This window comes from Cydia strobilella, chromosome 25 (genome assembly GCF_947568885.1).
Source record: "Cydia strobilella chromosome 25, ilCydStro3.1, whole genome shotgun sequence".
In the NCBI taxonomy this organism is placed as follows: Eukaryota; Metazoa; Arthropoda; class Insecta; order Lepidoptera; family Tortricidae; genus Cydia; species Cydia strobilella.
In genome coordinates, this window is record NC_086065.1 from 4,454,729 (window position 1) to 4,471,888 (window position 17,160).

The window sequence follows — 17,160 nt, forward strand, 5'->3', positions numbered from 1 at the left end:
ATTTCAGTCTCGCCCGAGACACTGCATTTTTCCACTTTTCATTTATTTTTAAGCTTTGTGGTATCGTTCGTAGACGTTTCTGCTTAATAACAATACATTAGTTGCTTTCCCCAAAAAAAAAAAAAAACAAAATTAAAAGTGTATGGCGATCATCAACGTCGAGTGTGCACGCTCTGAGCATCAGTGGCCCACGGGTAAGTGCCAGTTGCACCATCTGCACTTGACAGACTGATCACCGTCACCCGGCACGCCGCGGCGATTTACTATGAAACTCTCCATACAATAAAATTTAGCAAACTCTTTAACGATCACAAACAGTTGGTGCAACCGACCCTAAGACTTTCGTCTCCGATTGAACGCTGTACGCGGCATATAGCACCTGTATTTTGACAGCATAAGCGTCTAAATCATATGTGGTATTTTCTATAAAAAGGGACCTTATTGTCGATGGCGCTTACGCCATTATAAACGATGCTCCGATATAAATGCAATGCCGCGCGACGCTGTGCGGCGTAAGCGCCATCGACAATAAGGTCCCTTTTCACAGAAAATTCCCCATATTATTAACGGTCGCTATACTATGTCACAGGGCGGACACGCTATACATCAAAAATCACTTGCGTTTCTGTGTGAACGGCACGTCTGTACACGCGTCATGCGTCATAGTGTGAGTAAGTTGCTTAAAAACAGTATTGAGCGGTCGGCAAACGGCCGTCAATCTGCTGTCGCGGGGCGAGGTCATTCGAATCGGGGCGGGGCGGTGCGTAGCCGTTCTGTATGATAGTTATAGTTTGTCAAAAGACTGTCTCATTTCAAACATAGACAGAGAGAATCATACTATCTTTGTCTTACACTAGTACTAGCACCCAAAAGAAAAGGATGAGTATAGTTTTTTTTGTTCTTATTTACTACCAATTTGATTTGACCAACAATAATACTATTACTTATTCTGTGCGGCGGTAGCGTGGAAGCGTTTTTATCGCCTGTCACCATGCCTGTCACGTTCTAACAACTATGTAAGTGCGAAAGTGAAGCATGACACGACAGGTGATAAAAACGCGACCATGCTATGGCCGGCGCAGCTGCCGTGTTTATTATTTGTTCTTGACGTTCTGCCCGGCAAATACGTGAAAGTAGCTAGAAATGAACCCGGTATAGCATCCGTAAATACTCATAAATAGCGTATGAAACATTAATGATTTAGTGAATATTATCCTCGTGTCGCCCATTGTACATTACGATGTACACTCTTCTTTCAATGGAATTTCAACTTTAATAAAAACTTACAAAGAAGCATTTCTTTTGTCTCATAAATTTTTCTAACAAATGAAAAACCCTATTGAAAATACAACTAGATTCAACTAGCTTTAATTTTGTATGGTGGCCGACACGAGGTTATGTGCTTAAAAACTTGGTCGAGATGCTGGGACACACTGAATTAAAGCAGAATATAATGAAAAGCAAAAATCCTCACCTTCGACGACGGAGCTCTTTCTGCTATCTCCATCCTTGCGTCTCTTATTGCCCGCTGCTCCTAAGTCCAAATATGCCAATTAATGAAAATAAACAAGCGTAATGTAAGGAAAATGAGCAAAACATACGCAAGAGAGAAGTAACTAAATTATGTATAATAAAGCAAGAACATCACACACATCTGTACAGTCAAGGGCATAAATATACATACATTCCCTGTTTCGAAAATATGTGTACGCTCTTACACCTTAGACAATAAAGTCGTGTTCACATATTTTTGAGCCATTTGCCTGGATCGATATTTTTGCCTTCGACTGTACAGTTTTCTGTATACAGTCGAATTAAGAAAATGCTGAAAAGTTTTTTAACCGATAGAATTTTAAACAGATTAATGAACTTCAAGCGTCAGTATGCTATAGGTACATATTTTTCGTTTGACACGACAACGTATTTATTATTTATATATTTTTTAGGGTTCCGTACCCAAAGGGTAAAAACGGGACCCTGTTACTAAGACTCCGCTGTCCGTCTGTCTGTCACCAGGCTGTATCTCATCAGCCGCGATAGCTAGACAGTTGAAATTTGCACATATGATGTATTTCTGTTGCCGCTATAACAACAAATACTAAAAAGTACGGAACCCTCGGCTCGCACTTGTCCGGTTTTTTATAATTTTGACTCAGATATCGGATGTTATTCTGATACAAGTAGGTACTTCGACTGTACACGAGTGTCACACACAGATTTTGAAAGTTGTCTCCAAATAATGTGCATTCGTGCTGTTAGGATTTGTATTGCTCTCCCAACCAACAGTGTAATAATTCAACTGTGAATATATGTAGACCACTGACTTACTATCCCCGTAAAGCCCTGTGTATATTACAAAATACAATATACACTCAGTTTCAATTGAATGGAAATCTTACTTTCGTGGGAATAAAGTAGGAATTCTCTAGTTACAATTTTCTAGGACAATCTTTCGGATTCTATGAAAACTTAGGCATTTTACACATTCCTACTGATTAGATCTCGAAGGTATTTTATTGGATAATCATACGTTTTCGTAGGTCGGCCTTAATTAATTCAATTTTAATGTTAATTTTAATTTGAGCTGTAATTTTATTATTTATTGTAATGTGATATGATCCTAAGTTGGTCGAAATAAATGATTTTATTATTATTATTTGTATGTATTTACCATATCACGGGACCATGGGGTCCCGGACCTTTGGGAGGCGTACGTGGGGCCGAAGCCAACAGCGCAGAGTCCCTTTACGACACTTTAATCTAAAAGCAATGTGTCCCATTGTGTTGGCGCCGCACGCGCCGTGGCACGTGCCAACACACAATGGGACACAAAGGCCGACCGCTCGCACAAAAGAGACAACGGCTTTTGTTTAACAGATTACCGTTTTAAACGTAAAAATCATTTGAAAATATAAAGGCTATAAAATCCTTTAATCACTGTATCCTCATGGATCATGGATAGACGTTGAAAGATCTGGGGGGCTACAGCGAAAACCGAAATTCGCAAATTGCGGGGATCTTTCTCTTTTACTCCAATGAACGCGTAATTAGGGTGACAGAGAACGATGCCCGCAATTTGCGAACTTCGATTTTCGCGGTTATAGCCCTGATTGTATAACTGCGAAATGGTCTTACCTTCACTAGTGATGTCTTGACCGAACTCAGCGCCGATCACGCCGAGTAACACTACTGCTGTCGTCTGCTTGCGTTTCAGTTCAGCCAGGGAGGAGGGCTTGCGGACTATCTCCTCCTCTTCCTCCTCAAATTCTTCCTCCTGGTAGAAAAATAATAATTAAGTAAAATACGAATAAATTAAATTTGTATCAAGCAGAAACATCTGCTTATCATTAAGCTTAGAAATAAATTAAAAGTGGAAACATTCACTGTCTTGGGTGGGACTTGAACCCACGACCACTGGATCACTAGTACAGTGCTCTACCATCTGAGCCACCAAGACCACGAAGAATTGTAACACTCTTACGGTAGATGTCGCTAGAGCCTCCCCAATGGCTAATATATAAGATGATTACATAAGATGTGTGACGCTTGTCTTTGCTAAAAGAATTAAACTTAACCTTACCAGAAATACTTTTACAGTCATATCTATTGCTATTCGCACAATAGTTTGGGACGACTTAAGGCGTCGTGAGCATTCAACTGTTTAACTTACAGCTTTAGCGGCCTTCTCAGCGGCGGGTTCCTTGTGCGCAGCGTGAGGGTTGATGCTCTCTGTGTGCGTGTATAGTGGCAAGTACTGGGCCCAGTTATCTACCAGACCCTTTCGACCTTTAGGGCCCAATCTGTCAAAAGAATAAGAATAATAATAATTTATTTGCAAGAATATGTATGTACAAAGGTGTCCTTATAAATAGTGAGTAACAATATTCAGCCATTTGGCATATTTTGGGAGATTTTTGAATGAATACTCTCATAACACTTTGCCATACAGATACTCTTTAAAAAAAAACAGATCGGTCAAGCTGGCTTAGAGACGAGGAACATACATAAAAAAACAGGACAAGTGCGAGTCGGACTCACCGAGGGTTCCGTACTTTTTAGTATTTGTTGTTTTAGCGGCAACAGAAATACATCATCTGTGAAAATTTTAACAGTCTAGCTATCACGGTTCATGAGATACAGCCTGGTGACAGACAGACAGACGGATAGGGTCCCGTTTTTACCCTTTGGGTACGGAACCCTAAAAACCCTGAGGAATATAAAACCTCCTTCTTCGAAATCTTGAAGTCAAGAACAAAGACTGAATGAAGAACTCATTTCAGGGAGGACTGTAGAATGGTTGACTGGTAAAGAATGCCTTATGACATTAAGTCCGCCATTTGAACATTTTTCGTTTGTGCAATAAAGTTTAAAGATGATAAAGGCCTGCCTGTTAGTGGCTATCTTTAAAAAATCCTGGGATGCAAACTGGTGCGTTCGCGGGAGTAAACTAACCAAATTGGACTCTATGGCTTTAACAATAAACAATATTGTACTCTTCGCCAATAACAATAGAGCTTACCTTCCAAGCTCAGCGAGAAGCAACGCCTGCGCCGCCTCGCGCACTTCAAGGCAGTGGTGCTGCCATCTGCGGGCGAGCATTTCAACTTGCGGACGCTTGAAGCTCTTTGCCCCTGCAAGAATAAACTTTGTAAAGATACACGAAATTCTAAACCGATAATTCCCAAGTCTACAAATTTTAAAAGGGTTCTATAGCATGCAATCCTTACGCACGAGAGATTATATATTATAATTAATAAAACCGGCCAAGTGCGAGTCGGACTCGCCCACCGAAGGTTCCGTACTTTTTAGCGTTTGTTGTTATAGCGGCAACAAAAATACATCATTCGTGAAAATTTCAACTGTCTAGCTACCACGGTTCATGAGATACAGGCTGGCGACAGACAGAAGGACAGCGGAGTCTTAGTAATAGGGTCCCATTTTTACCCTTTGGGTACGGAACCCTATAAAAGGGTTTTGAAGAGCTCCGCCGACCACTTTCTAATTTGAAACACGGGTTCTCTTGAGATTTTGCAATTATCTTATAATCAATACAAGTAATAACTGTTTGCTTATATTTGAAAGAAAGAAAGAAAGAAAATACATTTATTTGACGCCACAACATAATACATAAAAAAGAAAAACATGCAGACAAAAAAACACTTGGACGCCAAAAAGGATCCCTCACTCAGCATAGTGCCGCGGCAAACCGTGGCGCTGGTTTTTTGTATTTATGTTTTTTTTTTTTTTTGTATTTTTTTTTTTTTTTTTTTGTTATTTTACTTACCAGCAGCCACCACTTTATCAGGCAGCAGTACACAATGTAGCGTGGCCAGGAGAGACCAGCCCTGTTTAATATGCTGTTGCTGAGCGGCCAACTGCTCAGCCCTTTCTTCATCACCGGCCCATGATGATGAGCTTCTGGTTGAAGGCCTAAAGCGTAAAATATCACAAATTATTACTTGTGTGGCCAAAACATTAAAATTAGAGTCAATATAAAATCTTACAAATGAAGTTGCCGCATAAACAAGAAAAATAACTTTAAAGTCACGATTTCAATATGGTATTGACAGCACACACTAAGCGCCACTTGCACCATGCCACTAGCCGGGGTTAATCGGTTAAACCGTTAACCCAGTGTCAAATTGTAATGGTAATTATGGTAAATCCAGGTTTAACCGGTTAAGCACGGGCTAGTGGGATGGTGCAAATGGCGCTAAGCAACATCAGGGAAATGAAATGAAATGAAATGAAATTTATTATTAATAACAGAGTTACACGTCAATATTTTAAATATCACAATATTAATAACATTCCGCACTAACTAAGCTTCGAAAAAAAAAGATAACAAATTGCATTTGAAGGAGATGATACGAGTATAAACAACATTCTGACTCGGAACACAAGACTAACCTGTGCATCCTTCGGTTAAACTCCTGCTCCGGTATGAAGGTGGCGTTACTCATTGACATGAGAGTGTTGGCCAGAGCCACGATGGACAGCAAATGATTGGTGGTCAGAGTCGTGCTGAGCTCCCAGTGTAACTTCGATGAGAACAGTCTGTGAACAGTAGGAATGATTATATCAATTACAAGTTGTTGTATTTAGATCAGGGCGCTTTACCTTAAATAGGTTTTATGTGCTTAGTTTAACACCTAATACTGAATATTGCATAGTTTACAGTATTCGCAGTGATGTTCAGAAACGCTACAGCCGATATACGAACATCCGAGATGCATGGACATTTTTCAAAGCAATTTACGAATTGGACCAGCAGCTTGCAGAATTTTATAGAAAAGATCTCGTTCAGAAGTGTAAGGCTATTGACGCAGAAGCTCCTACTGTCGTATTTCTGGAAACAAGTCCATGGATCAGGTGTTTAGAAGATCTGCGCTACTCAATCGTCTACTGTTTTTAATCGAGTTTAAAATGGAAGAGGTTCTGTCAGGTTGAAATGGCCGGTACAGTAAATGTATGATAACTGGGTGAGAAAGTTTAAAATGAAGACCTGATACAGACCTGGTAAGCTCCTCCTGCCTTAAAAGTTCTGGTGGCAAATCTGACTTGAGGAGTTGAGGATCCTTTACGCCAGCGGCGACTGATCCAAGTCGAGTTGGCAGCTGTACCGCCATGTGACCGTGACGGGATACCACACCGAAACAAACTGGGACCTGGAGAAACAAAAAATAGATAGCTGACGTAATCACCTTGCAGACATCCCCCTACCCCCATGTGCCCTCCTTTAGTGCTTATATCTTGGCCCCTGCTTATAGGATGGCCCCTGATCAATACTATGTAATTCACAGTCTTTAATACTCACCATAGGTCTCAGCAGCCCCAGCTTAGCCTCACATACTCTGTCTAGGTCAGGATCTAGCCCCCAAGCGTGCAGCAGCGATATCAGGATCTGGGCAATCTGCATGGTGTGAGGAGGCTCAGCTAAGGTCATATCGGCAGGACGCTTCTTCTGACCCTGGCTAGATTGGTCTGGAACAATAGAAGGAGTAGTTTCGAAAAGGTTTAACACTGTTAAATTAAAAGCTAATGAAGTGCAAAAGCTTAGTGTAAATGTTCGAAGGTTCAATACTGTTAAAAGCTAATGAAGTGCAAAATCTTAGTGTAAGTGTTCGTTACTATACAATTTAGTACCGTGGGGCACCATTGCGCTCGGTACAATTAATACGGTTGAGGGGTGGGGAAAACTGCAAATAGAAATAATAGAATGAAGATATTTATCATGTTCACGTCGTAGTTGGGTTTTAGAATTAATTGATTGATTGATGTACTCTCGTTAATTGAAGAACCCCATACTACACCTATTAGTCATTTGGGAATACTTCATTCCATAGACGCAACGTCGCAGATGGGCCAGTCATCTTAAGCCTAAAAAAGGGGTCAACCTCGGAATCAGAGATAATAAGCTGGAAACTCGTATACACCTTCGTTATGACATATTAAAGGTTCTCTTAACTAACTCACAACTCTTTCCTATGTGTAAATCGCAGCTATAGAAAATTTGATATCCGCGAAAAACCGATTTGTATGAAACTTGACCTTGAATAACTTCTGACGCGCACACGATTTACGCGTCGATTTTTAAGAGAACCTTTAATACATAACGAAGGTGTATACGAGATTCCAGCTTATTATCTCTCATTCCGAGGTAAAACCCTTAATTTAAATGGGCCAAGAAGGAAATTCCTCTGAAACCACACATTGTGCGACCATTCATCTACGTCGGTTTTGTTGAATATTACTGGCCCATGACTTATCACCGGCCATTATCGGTTCCCCTTGGGCATCATAAGTACCGAGACAAAACCGATTACAGTGATCACGTATTGACTATTTCGCACTAGAGAATGACGGATTTGTGGTGCGCCCTTGACACTATTGTGCAGTCCGTCTCAAACTGCCCCACCACGCATAACAGCCGTAGATGTCATAGGAAATAGGATATATAAATAATATACCTAGTAATGTTAAAAATATTATTTAAAAACAGGACAAGTGCGAGTCGGACTCGCGCACGAAAGGTTCCGTACCATTACGCAAAAAACGTCAAATTAAAAAAAGTTGTTAGTAACAGTGCCTTAGTCTACATTAGCATACATATACAACAAGTAATAACAATTAAATTATTATTAGTTAAATGAAAATTGAAATAATAATTAAGTAATACAAAAGAACAAAGAGTATGAAATATATTTATAACAGCACTACGGCTTAGAATAAATAATTTTTTTTTTTCATGTAATAGGAAGCAAACGAGCAGACGAGCCGCCTGATGGGAAGCAGTCATCGCCGCCCATGGACATAAGCAACACCAGAGGAGCCACTTATGCGTTGCCAACCTTTGAGAACCCTAAATACCTGCTTCTTGAAGAACCCCATGTCATAGATCATAATATATAACAACTTATAATGTCAAGATGCTTAAACGATCTACTTAAGGCCGTTGCAAAGCTTGGGGCATAACAGAACCTTCTCATCTTCTTTCTTCTTCTTCCTACCCTTATCCCACGTTATGTGGGGTCGGCACAACATGTTTTTCTCTTCCATTCTCCTCTATCTTTCGTCACCTCAGCACTCACTCCTTTCTTTCTCATATCCTCTTTTACACAATCCATCTCATCATCTCATCATGCTATGCAATTTTAAACCCTAATCGTCTTTCTCATATAATGTAATTTGCATATATACGAGCTCATATATTTAATTACAAAACTTCACACTGTTTATAAATTGTCCTATTAAGTTATAAATTGTTTAGGTTTGGTGAGTAATTAGGTTGGCTATAGGTTAGGTTAGGTTATAGTTATTCACAATACAAGTGCGGAAAAGAGGAAATTCGAAACGAGTGGCGATAAATTAAAACACGACCGCAGGGAGTGTTTTAAATCGACACGAGCTGCGAATTACCTATTCGCACGTGTATCGTACAACGTTTTACAGTATATATGGCCCTTTAAACTTTCGACATATGCACGAAAAGTGCTCTTTACGCACTAGTGCGAGAAAGTATATATACTGTAAAATACCATATGTACTGTAAAATACTATTTTCGTATCGCTACGTTTGTTTTGTGGTTGTGTGTAATATTTTGTTGTAATCGTTTTTACGGATAGTTTAATCTGTATTTTTTTTTTAATACCGAAACACATTAACGGTTACTGCCATGGCTTACAATAATTTGTGACGTTTTTAACCAAAAGGTACCACCACATTGTCGCTAGTCGATAAGGTTGATTTCAAATTGAAGCTATATATGGAAATAGCGCCTTATTGACAACCGACAATAAATGCCCTTTTGGTTGAGAATGGCAGATTTAAAGCTACCTAGGTGGATAACAAAAACTGTGTTTCACATTCCGGCTGTTTAAAGACATTAAACTTTTGAAGGTTTTTTAAGGGTAAGCCCTTTCACTTCCAGTTTCAGACAGAAAAAGACATAAACGTAAGGTTGAGCTGTTAGTAATAATTGATTGAAACAAATAAATGAAAAAAAAGGTCATAAGATTAAATAACCTTTGGGTTTGTATGAAATATTTGCTAATAGGGTCTAAAAATACTCGTATAACATTTTAATTTAGATAACATAACTACATTTGAAAAATAGTAGTCGATAAAGCAGTCAAACATCGATAGATTATAATAAAATAAAAATAATAACATGTTGTGTAATAATAACAATTATAAACATGAGAATAAGAATAAGAATAAGAATAAGTTTGTTGTAACATGACATCACTATTTTTAATCTCACATAGACAATTTACGCACACACTCGCATTTCATTTTTGGTCGCACTTTTGAAGTTCGACAGTCGTTCATTGTTGTCTTCTGTGCAATTAACAGTCCTAAAGGGAGGTGCTTGTCGACCGCCATCTTAGTGATATCGAGTCGCGATATATTTTTTTTGTTTTTGCTCTGATATGCAGTAAAATAATAAGGAAGTGTGCGGATAATGATGAATTAATCTAGATACGAGTTTATCCACCGTTCTGGCGTCAACGCCAAGTAGCTCCACGTGGCCCTTGTATGTGACGTTTTCAACCAAAAGGTACCACATTGTCGCTTGTCGATAAGGTTGATTTCGAATTGAAGCTATATGGAAATAGCGCCTTATTGACAACCGACAATAAGTACCATTTTGGTTGAAAATGGCACGTATAGTCCTGCTATCGCTTTACAAGAGCTCATAATACAACTACCGAACAACGTTGCGCTCTATGAACATTTGCACAATTCCTATTACCAAATCAAAATACGTCGTCATTGGCAAAATCTTTCCTGAACCTACAAGAGGGGAAAGCCACATCTTAATTTAAAGAAAACAGTCCTAACGAACTACTGCCCTAGACTCAATGACTCTCGCTAGATGTATAAAAAAACTCGGGATTTGCATGACTCTTACTAATATCCAGTGGCGTAACAAGGGGGCCCCGGGCGCCATCCAAGGGGGGGCGCCAAAATGGGCAAAAGGCAGCAGCGGGGAAACTTTTGTCAGTCGTCAGGGGGCGCAAGTTTGGTGACTGCCCCGGGTTTAGGGTTCCGTACCCAAAGGGTAAAACGGGACCCTATTACTAAGACTCCGCTGTCCGTCTGTCTGTCTGTCCGTCTGTCACCAGGCTGTATATCCTGCTAATATCAGTTGAAAAGTTTTAAATCACACAGTAGTCTAAAATAGTTCTCAACTGTAACTGGCCAACGCATAATCAAGTGCAATTTGAACCCAGCTAAGGTCGACTGGTTCGGACTAGTTAATTATATTCAATTTGATTACTCTGAGGAATGTGAGGTTGTATCAATTGTTATTTTGAAAGCTTTTGATGACTTGATGTAATTTATTAAGAATATTTTAAGTAAGTAAATACTGTGTGACAAAGATTGATGGTTGTGACAAAAAAACAGTACCTAACAATTTCTTCGATTTGTAACTTTTACGACCTTTTTCTGATGGAAAGGTGCTTATGCACACGAAGGAGGACACTTCTCTGATGGAAAGCCACATTTTGTTGATGGTAGAGATAAAGTAACATCGGCCAATAATTAGATCAGTAAAAATGGGGCACAGAATTCCGTCTGTGTGACTGTGACCCGATACAGGTGCGTTATAGAGCATTTTCTATAACTTACGATTTAGGTTAAAATAAATACTAAGTAAAATGTATTTAATTTTTAAATTCGAAACTACACAAAGACGAAGTTAAACATAGAACAGAAATGTGAAATAGAGCATTCTATTTTGAAATAGTTTTTAGGGTTCCGTACCCAAAGGGTAAAACGGGACCCTATTACTAAGACTCCGCTGTCCGTCTGTCTGTCTGTCCGTCTGTCCTTCTGTCACCAGGCTGTATCTCATGAACCGTAATAGCTAGACAGTTGAAATTTTCACAGATGACGTATTTCTGTTGCCGCTGTAACAACAAATACTAATAAGTATGGAACACTCGGTGTGCGAGTCCGACTCGCACTTGGCCGCTTTTTTAGGGTTCCGTACCCAAAGGGTAAAAACGGGACCCTATTACTAAGACTCCGCTGTCCGTCTGTTTGTCTGTCTGTCTGTCACCAGGCTTTATCTCATGAACCGTGATAGCTAGACAGTTGAAATTTTCACAGATGATGTATTTCTGTTGCCGCTATAACAACAAATACTAAAAACAGAATAATATAAATATTTAAATGGGGTTCCCATACAATAAACGTGATTTTTTTTGCTGTTTTTTCCGTAATGGTTCGAAACCCTTCGTGCGCGAGTCCTACTCGCACTTGGCCGCTTTTTTATAATGTGACAACCATACAGATTTGACATCAGAATGTTGACCCCCATCTTATCATAAGTTATCAAAAAACGTTTTGCAATTTATTTTTGCAAGCGCATATTTATGTTCGTCATTCGTGCATCGTAATGGTCAAGTTTCGATCTATTTTAAGAGTCACACGAACGTTGGACGCACGTATTGATTTCATAAAAATAAGCATAGAATAATTTAGGGTTTTATATTAAAGGAAAAAATGGAAAAAGTTACACTTCCGGCAGGATTTGAACCCGCAACCTCCGCAATCCGTGCGTTGCTCTTAATCAATTGAGCTACGGAAGCCTACCAGAACCTTGCAAATCTTTCCATTCCTTCCCTTATGTATACACGCCAACGCACGGATTGCGGAGGTTGTGGGTTCAAATCCTGCCGGAAGTGTAACTTTTTCCATTTTTTCCTTTAATATAAAATTTGGAGTATCGCTCGCAGACGTATCTGCATGTTAAAAAAATGAAAAAATAATTTAGGGTTTTTTATTTCTGGACCTACATCTACAGTGGCGCCAACTGGTGAACACAAAAACGGTAGCCCTCATTGTCTGGTACTCGTTGCTACATATTGTAATTTATAAGTACAAAGAAATTAAAACGAGTAAAAGTGTTTTTATATTAAAGGAAAAAATGGAAAAAGTTACACTTCCGGCAGGATTTGAACCCGCAACCTCCGCAATCCGTGCGTTGCTCTTAACCAATTGAGCTACGGAAGCCTACCAGAACCTTGCAAATCTTTCCTGCCGGAAGTGTAACTTTTTCCATTTTTTCCTTTAATATAAAAATTTGGAATATCGCTCGCAGACGTATCTGCGTGTTAAAAAATTGAGTAAAAGTGTTATAAACAAAACTTAATGCCAAGTTTCATGTCGTTTTAATACGAGAGCGTTACTTCAATCTTCAATTGTATGGCGGCGGCTAGGTTCATGTGACTCTTAAGATTACTCGTCCACATTTTTTTAATCAATGATCTAGTTATTGCTACAGATTTGATATTTAATCGAACAATGTATAATCTACATCTGGTATCTTCATATCTTCACGTGCTTTAAGGCCTCTCTGATGCAACATTGCCAAATAAAGTACAAGGTCTAGATTATAAGAGCCCGGCAAGCTCGGCCGAATTGCACCTTTGAGACGCAACGGATATCACTGAATGACATATTTCCAAATAGACCACATTAAACTGTCTTTTGGGGTGTAGGAATCTGGTACAGAACAATCCAAGCTGGACCCTTGTGGATACCCTAGTTCGATTCTGCCAACCTCGCTAGAAAAGTTTTAGTCTCAGCTTTCCGAGTCCGGTCCGGATACATCCCTACAAACAAGTTTCTGTGCATGATGGGTGTTAAATCGTCACCACTGTGTGTAAACTGTCAGAAGACTGATGACTTGTCTCATGTGTTGTTGGAATGCGTCCGGAATTCGGACTTGAGAAAAAGAGTTTTTGGTAGTCTGGCCTCCATGCACAATGGACAGATCAATTGTTGGTTGGCAGAGCCTATATCAGACAAAGCATAGAGTAACTTATACTAGAGCGGTACTGTCATAGTAAATTTTGTAACCCCAGTAAATTCACTGCCATCTGTCGACACACTTTAAAACTAAAAATGAAGATTTATAAAATACGATAGAATGTATTTAAATATAGATAAATGATTTTTTTTATTTGCATTAATTATTTTTATGATTTTGACCCATGTTCTTTCACTGATATGCGTTAAAATTGTTAAATAACAAACGAAACCGTCAACGCCATCTATACGACTGTAGGCCAAAACTAGTAGCGCCCTCTGAACGAGAATCAAATTTTCTTGATTTTCTAGGCACGTTTTTTCCTTAGACTGTATCCATCTATTACGGAGTTATATCTATCTTTGGACAAAGCAATCAGTGTTTACCACTTTATTGAGCTCTCCCTTGAGTAGGGAACTATGTAAGCACCCATGAGGCTGACATGTTCACCTAGAGTGTCCAAAGCCTCAATAAAAACCAGATAAAAAAAAACTGTTTTGACTGAACTATTATTGCGTTGAACTATTATACCAAATATTGCCAACTATGGTGAATCAGAAAAGGAAATTGAGAAATACAATAGACAATATTAGCAGAAAAAGATGAAAATTTATAAGAAAAATATCGGTTAGTCACCAAGAAAATTTGAATATAACAAGACACAAAAATATGACAGTACGGCATGTATTATACATCCGTTAGCATTGCCCATTCTAGTACAGAACATTGTAATTAATTGTCGCAATAACAGTGTATGAACAGAATATGAAATGAGCTGACTCACTATGTCCTTACCGGTTCTTGTAATACTTTCTAAGGACATGGATGACGTCATATAAGAACGGTTACAAAACTGGGGAATCTGGGCCCTCCACCAATGTCAAGCAATGGCAGGGAAATTCAGATTTCTGACATTTCAATAACGTTTCTTTTTACACTTGTTTGTAGCTATGTAACTGTATTGTCTTGGTAACATTGCATGTTCATATGTAACTAAGTATGTAGGTAGACTAAATACTAATATCTGGGAGACCGAGCTTTGCTCGGAAAACATATAAAAACTCAGAAATGCGCGTTTTCCCAGAGATAAGACCTAGCTAGATCGATTTTTCGCCCCCGAAAACCCCCATATAGCAAATATCATATATAGATACCTATATATACACGACCGGTCTGGCCTAGTGGGTAGTGACCCTGCCTGTGAAGCCGATGGTCCTGGGTTCGAATCCCGGTAAGGGCATTTATTTGTGTGATGAGCACAGATATTTGTTCCTGAGTCATGGGTGTTTTCTATGTATTTAAGTATTTATATATTATATATATCGTTGTCTGAGTACCCATAACACAAGCCTCCTTGGGCTTACCGTGGGAATTAGTCAATTTGTGTAAGAATGTTCTATAATATTTTTTATTTATTTATACAAGAATTGCTCGTTAAAAGGTATAAGATATATGTTATGGGTTGTCTTTAAAATTTGCAAACCTTTTTTTATTTGAGAATTTTAAAGTTACCTACCTATACTACTACTCAGAATCGCGAGCGCTTTCGATCCTAATAGGAGAAAAAAAGTGTCCCACAATTTCCATACATTTTTCGTTACTTCCATTTCGTTATCTTCATTATCCCGTCAAAGATAGATATAACTCCGTAATAGATGGATACAGTCTAAGGAAAAAACGTGCCTCGAAAATCAAGAAAATTTGATTCTCGTTCAGAGGGCGCTACTAGCTTTGGCCTACTGTCGTATAGATGGCGTTGACGGTTTCGTTTGTTATTTAACAATTTTAACGCATATCAGTGAAAGAACATGGGTCAAAATCATAAAAATAATTAATGCAAATAAAAAAAATCATTTATCCATATTTAAATACATTTTATCGTATTTTTATAAATATTCATTTTTAGTTTTAAAGTGTGTCGACAGATGGCAGTGAATTTACTGGGGTTACAAAATTTACTATGACAGTACCGCTCTAGTATAAGTTACTCTATGGTCCCATGATTCACACTGAGCTGTCGCCGCATTACAGCTGTCGTGTAAATCGATAACTGTCTGTATAACTAGTTTACTATATAAAACTACATTCATAATAATCCAGAAGAACGTCCAGACAAGATCACCCTAAACCGGCGAGTGTATGAGGAATGTTATGAAACTGAAGAAAGCGAGAGGTATGTCAGGATCGTAGCAAGTGGAAATCCGTGGTCTCTGCCTACACCTCCGGGATCTAGGCGTGATTATATGTATGTATGTATAAATATTACATTTTCCAATATTCCTATTTTACTGTACCACCCACATATCTTATCTTTTAATCCTAATGTTCATTCAAACAGTTCAGCCAGTATTACACCATTCAAACATGATCTTACAACTCGCTATAAAGATTTACAAATTAGAGCTAACAGATTTTCAACCTTATTTGGTATGCTGTAAGTCGAAATTAAGGTAGCGTTAAGTGCTGCTACAGGCTTTACCAATAATATGATTTGTGTTTATGAGTACGCATATCTAAGCTATACCTTATAATAATATTATAGATATATTTGTATTTTAAATATAGAAATGTTAAGTAGTTTCCTAGCTGGTAGGTTTGAATGATTAAAGAATGTTCCATATTTGTATAATGTCCAAAATGTCCAAATGTCCAAGATGTCCAAATGTCCAAAATAACGAAGTCCGTGTAAGCTCTCCACAGACGTGATAACTAGACACTATTAACGCTATATACAGTGTGGAAAAAAATAATGGGCCCTGAAGGGAAAAGTACCTTAAAACCTTAAGTTAGTTAAAAAGAAACAAAACTGCATTCAATTTTTTTTTATTTGCTTCCCTCGTCCGGGAATCAAAACGACTAAAAATTAAAAAACAACAAAATATTAGATTTTATGAATATTTTGTACGATAGACGAGTGTAAGACCTAATGTTTCTTGGATAAATTTTAACATTAACATGAACTGTATCGACTAGTGGAATGAAATAGCAAGTTTTTTTTATTTTTAGGCGGTTCGATTCCCAGGCGATATATAAGCGAATTAAAAAAAAATGTGAATGCAGTTTTGCTTATTTTCAAAAATAAAAGAATGTTTCCTTTAAGTTAAATGAGCTAACTTAAAGTTTTAAAACACTTTCCCTCCGGCCCATAATTTTTTTTCCACACTGTTTATTTTCAAAGAATTTTTTCCACAATTTGTCACCGCAAAGTCTGTAAGAGGTAAGAATAAGCTTGGTCGGTATCTTTTGCTGCTCTATTCATCACAATTTACCGTACCACACTCATACATACATACAAGTCATATTTCAAGGCTGCATCATATCTAGACCGCGCCTTACGGGCTATGTTCCTCGAACAAAGAGTTTCGAAAGCCGCTAATTTAATCAGTGCGGTGTTAACAAAGGATAATAATTGGTTGCAATGTTGTGTTCGATATTAGAAGTGCTGGTCATTCATATTTAGTAGTAGTGTTAAGCTCGAGGCGAGGTAGATTTGTGGGAGATATCCCCATGTTAAGTACGCAGCAAGCTCGGTTCTCCATACAAACGTAGTTACGCTCTCATTTTAAAACGACTAGCTAAATTGCCCTGAAACTTTGTACTTATAATAACATAAGAATAATATATATCTAGCTTCAGATACCATAGTAAAAGAAACAGCTAATTTAAATTTTTCATATAAAACTTATTTTTGCTCTATTTCGTTTGTTTTATAAATTGGAGCTATATAAACTAATTACCTGTATTTCCTGAATAGATATACCTCATGTCATTTGCAAAGTTTCATTATAATCCAACACGTAGTTTTAAAATGAGAACACAACTCCGTTTGGGGAGA

The 17,160-nt window shown here is 38.2% G+C and overlaps 1 protein-coding gene and 1 non-coding gene across 2 annotated transcripts in view; both read right to left on the reverse strand.

Moving 5' to 3' along the window:
* LOC134752913 (WD repeat-containing protein 7) overlaps nucleotides 1-17,160 on the reverse strand; it is a 162,002-nt gene that overhangs the window by 14,935 nt on the left and 129,907 nt on the right. The window contains exons 22-29 of the mRNA XM_063688696.1: nucleotides 6,818-6,984; nucleotides 6,517-6,668; nucleotides 5,911-6,057; nucleotides 5,285-5,430; nucleotides 4,520-4,631; nucleotides 3,671-3,800; nucleotides 3,136-3,274; nucleotides 1,475-1,534 (exon numbers count right to left, since the gene is read on the reverse strand). Coding sequence (XP_063544766.1) covers nucleotides 1,475-1,534; nucleotides 3,136-3,274; nucleotides 3,671-3,800; nucleotides 4,520-4,631; nucleotides 5,285-5,430; nucleotides 5,911-6,057; nucleotides 6,517-6,668; nucleotides 6,818-6,984 — 1,053 coding nt within the window. The remainder of the gene's footprint in view (nucleotides 1-1,474; nucleotides 1,535-3,135; nucleotides 3,275-3,670; nucleotides 3,801-4,519; nucleotides 4,632-5,284; nucleotides 5,431-5,910; nucleotides 6,058-6,516; nucleotides 6,669-6,817; nucleotides 6,985-17,160) is intronic.
* On the reverse strand, nucleotides 3,385-3,457 carry Trnat-agu (transfer RNA threonine (anticodon AGU)). Its single transcript has one exon. It is a non-coding gene; the product is annotated as a tRNA-Thr (tRNA).